General features: G+C 34.4%; 1 protein-coding gene across 1 annotated transcript; it reads left to right on the plus strand.

Annotated features, from left to right (window-relative positions):
* The first annotated feature begins 452 nt into the window (after positions 1 to 452).
* On the plus strand, positions 453 to 2712 carry LOC133834331 (2-methylpropanoate--CoA ligase CCL4). The gene has a single exon (XM_062263913.1). It carries the CDS (start codon positions 859 to 861, stop codon positions 2527 to 2529), a length of 1671 nt encoding a protein of 556 aa, XP_062119897.1. The 5' UTR covers positions 453 to 858; the 3' UTR covers positions 2530 to 2712.
* Positions 2713 to 4780: the final 2068 nt, after the last annotated feature.

Genomic DNA, 4780 nt, shown 5'->3' on the forward strand with positions numbered 1-4780 from the left:
TGGCTTGGTTTTACAAAACTTTCCTTATTGCTAAAATCATAATATATGCAAATTTTTTTTGACTTATTTACTTTGTCTGGATAACTATAATATAAACATCTTTTTTTAATAAAATAAAACTATTTTTAGAGTGGTTGGATATTAATAAAAAAGTTATTTACGAGTAAATTAAGAATAATAAAATTAATATTTTAAAAAATATATGGAAATGAAAGGTGTTGTATGGTAACACTTAAAAATAAATTATATTTTTATTTAATTAATTAAAATTTTGATAATTAAACATAAAACAGTGTTTGTTAACTTTATTTTTATTTATTATTTTTAAAATTTTAATTAAAATTTATTAAATTTTAAAAATAGAATTTATTCACTTTCAAAAATAATTTAAGTAGATTTTCAACTTTTCCTTTTTTTTTTCTTTTCTCCAAATGAGTACCTTTTTTTATATTATCAAGCAAAAAATAAAAATAAAAGTTACTAAAAATATTTATTATTTTTTATTTTTAAAAACAAAAATAGTTAGCAAATATATTTTTATTTTTTAAAAATAAAAAAAACAAAAATAAAAATAATAATTCTATTTTTGTGATTAAAAAATTCAAAATAAAAATTTTTACCTAATACAAACAAAATGAATTATTAAACTAATAATTTAAAAGTCAACTTTAATAAAAAAAAATAGTACACATATGCATTATCTCTTAGCGTGATGAAGACCGAGGAATAATTTCCATGCATAAAATATGAAAGAAGATAAGCACGTTAGCCAAATCATCGTCATGATGATATCATTTATCATCAGCCCCACAAATACGGCCAATTCATTTCATTTTAATCGAATCTAAGCACCCCAAGATGGAAGATCTGAAGCCGAGACCAGCCAGCTCCTCTCCACTCACCCCTCTGGGGTTTCTGGAAAGAGCCGCCACCGTTTATGGCGACTGTACCTCCGTCGTTTACGACGCCGTTTCATACACCTGGTCCCAGACTCACCGCCGCTGTCTCTGTCTTGCCTCCTCCATCGCCTCACTCGGCATCGAAAACGGCCATGTCGTCTCCGTCCTCGCCCCAAACGTCCCCCAAATGTACGAGCTTCACTTCGCCGTTCCCATGGCCGGCGCCGTCCTCAACGCCGTCAACCTCCGTCTCGATGCCCGCACCATCTCCGTCCTCCTCCATCACAGCGAATCGAAACTCATCTTCGTCGATCATCTCTCTCGTGATCTCATCCTCGAAGCCATCGCTCTGTTCCCGAAACAAGCCCCTGTTCCTCGCCTCGTTTTTATGGCGGACGAGTCTGATTCGGGTAATAGTTCAGAGTTGGGGAAAGAATTCTTCTGCAGTTATAAGGATCTGATCGATAGAGGGGACCCGGATTTCAAGTGGGTCATGCCTAAAAGCGAGTGGGACCCGATGATTCTTAACTACACTTCTGGAACGACGTCATCGCCGAAAGGGGTTGTCCATTGTCACCGGGGAATATTTATAATGACAGTCGACTCTCTCATCGATTGGGGAGTTCCTAAACAGCCAGTTTATCTATGGACTCTGCCCATGTTTCACGCCAATGGGTGGAGCTATCCTTGGGGTATGGCGGCGGTCGGCGGGACCAATATCTGCCTGCGTAAATTCGACTCTGAAATAATTTACGATATGATAAGACGGCACGGCGTGACCCACATGTGCGGAGCCCCCGTTGTACTCAACATGCTCTCCAACGCGCCGGGATCGGAACCGCTGAAAACAACGGTTCAGATCATGACTGCAGGAGCTCCGCCGCCCTCTGCGGTGCTTTTCCGGACCGAGTCGCTGGGCTTCGCGGTGAGCCACGGCTACGGGCTTACCGAAACGGCGGGGTTAGTGGTGTCGTGCGCGTGGAAGAAAGAGTGGAACCATCTCCCGGCGACGGAGAGAGCGAGGCTCAAGTCGAGACAAGGGGTGGGGACGGTGATGATGACCAAAATCGATGTCGTCGACCCGGTGACCGGAGCCGCCGTGAAGCGAGACGGATCAACGTTGGGGGAGGTTGTTCTGAGAGGCGGGTCGGTCATGCTCGGGTACCTCAAAGACCCGGAAGGAACGGCCAAATCCATGACCGCAGACGGGTGGTTCTACACCGGGGACGTTGGAGTCATGCACCCAGATGGGTATTTGGAGATCAAAGACCGGTCCAAGGACGTCATCATCAGCGGCGGAGAGAATTTGAGCAGCGTCGAGGTGGAGTCGGTTCTGTACAGTCACCCGGATATTTTGGAGGCGGCGGTTGTGGCCCGACCAGACGAGTTCTGGGGGGAGACGCCGTGTGCTTTCGTGAGCTTGAAGAAAGGTTTAACGAAGAAGCCGACGGAGAAGGAGATCGTGGAGTTTTGTCGGAGTAAGTTGCCGCGTTACATGGTACCCAAAACGGTGGTGTTTAAGGAGGAGCTTCCCAAGACATCGACTGGGAAGGTTCAGAAATTTATACTGAGAGATATGGCCAGAGGTATGGGCTCTGCAACTGCTGGAGCGAGCCGGAGCCGAATGTGACGAGTGGATTGCACGTGCCGCTGCTTGGTTGGTACCACTCTACTAGACTTAAAATACCTCGAGTGTACAAAATCTAGCTAAAAGACTTGAAATTATTGTCGTTGTTGTCAAGGTTTAGGTATAATATCTTTTCACAAACACAACCTTTATAAAGCTAAAGCTAGATATAGCTAATCCTCTTCCTTTCTCTCTCTCCTTTTTCTCTTTTTCAATTTTTTTCGATTTGACTTTAATTAATAAATAATTATTATAAATATAATATTTAAATTATCTAAAATAAAATAGAGTAGCTTAATATATGGTGTAATAGATAAGTTTAAGGTAAAAAATAATGATATAGGTGCGGGTGTTCATAAAATCGTTACACCGCATAAACTACCAACGCCACACCGCACCATAATTTGCGGTTTAGAACCCTTCGCAGTGCGGTTGTGGTTTGTATTTTTGCCAAACCGCGCCGTGCAGTGTGGTTTGCAGTTTTAAATTTATAAATGCGGTTGAAACCACACCGCACTGCATCCTTATATATATTAACTTTTTTATATTATTTTTTTTAATATTATTACATCCATAAACATTTATAATATAATATACACAATATCTAAAAAGAAATATAATGTTTCATAGGATGCTAACATATATTCTATTTCAATCTAAAGATATTTCTCCTTAATTAAAATAACATTTACTTTTATGTTAAATTTTTTATTTGTTATTAGTTTATTATATTTTTATGGGAAATCTACAAAAATGCACTAAAAGTTAAAAAAATCTGAAAAATACGGTGCATTACAAAAATACGAAATTTTTTGATAAAAACACGGAATGGCAAAATTGTAAATACGGAGTGGCAAAATCATAAATAAAAGCTGTAAAATACAATTTTTTGTGAACAACGTTTACAAACTAGTAAATATCTGTTACAAACTTGTAAATATCTGTTACGTGTTTGTAAATAATATTTACAAAATCCGTTATAGAATTGTAGATTTTTTTTTGTTTTTTTGTAGATAAAACTTTCAAACAAATTTGTAACTAAATTTTTTATTTTTGTAACAATAGTTTACAAATCTAGTTTTATAACTAAGAAATATATTTTTGTAACTAACATTTACGAAAATATTTTATAGTTAAGAAATCATAACCAAAATATACATAAAAATATTATATATTTTTTCCATATTGTTACAATATTGTACCAAATAATTATAGGAACCTTCATATCTATGTTATACAACTTAAAAATATAAATTTAAGATATTCATTATTTATAAAACACTTTAATGAATATATATAGTGGTGAAATACAATATTTTTTTTAAACAAATTTTACATTTTGTAACAACAATTTACGAAACTAATTGCACAATCAAAAAATTTATTTTTGTAACTAACATTTACATAAATATTTATAAAATTTATTTAACATGATTGTTACAAAAATTTATAAAATTAACTTGTGAATTTAGTACATGTTTGTAAAAAAATTTATAAGTAACAAATATTAGAAAAAATATATAACTACTAGTATAGAAATAGATTATATTTATTAAAAATATTATAATTTATGCCAGCATAAATATTTATTTAATATTAATAATACATTCATTTTAAATAAATAAAAATACAAAAATTGAAAAGAAAATGATTGAATATTATTATATCACATCAACATAATTAAATTACATCAATTAATGATGTTACTTTTTTTTATGAGTAAACGACAAAATAAAATTTCATCATGACATAAAAAAAGTTATTCATTACTCATTAGAGACCAAATTTATACATTAATGAATTGTATTCTTGTTTTATTTCCTTTTACTAATCTCCGTATATTTTTATGAAAGCACCGTATATATGTAATTATTTGTATTCACCGTATATTTCAAACTTTTTTTTAACATACAGTGCTTTATGTAATTAATCCTATTTTTATTGTTTTGCTTAAAGTTTATTAGCTTGTTGTACATTTAATTATTTTGTTAAACACTCTATGGTTATGAGATTTATTATGAATCTTTCTTAATTATAATATTTAATTGTTAAATTATTTGGCCATAGGTATAAACCGCCAAAACCGCACCGCACCACACTGCATTTTTGTGGTGCGATTTATGCAGTTTGAGGTCTATGCAGTGCGGATTACGATTTGGAAAATTGTTCAAACTGCATATGCGGTGCGGTCCAAAAAATTAGAGAAAAATCGCACTAACCGCACCACGAACACCCCTAGATATAGGCACCCAAA

This window comes from Humulus lupulus, chromosome 5 (assembly GCF_963169125.1).
Source record: "Humulus lupulus chromosome 5, drHumLupu1.1, whole genome shotgun sequence".
Classification (NCBI taxonomy): Eukaryota; Viridiplantae; Streptophyta; class Magnoliopsida; order Rosales; family Cannabaceae; genus Humulus; species Humulus lupulus.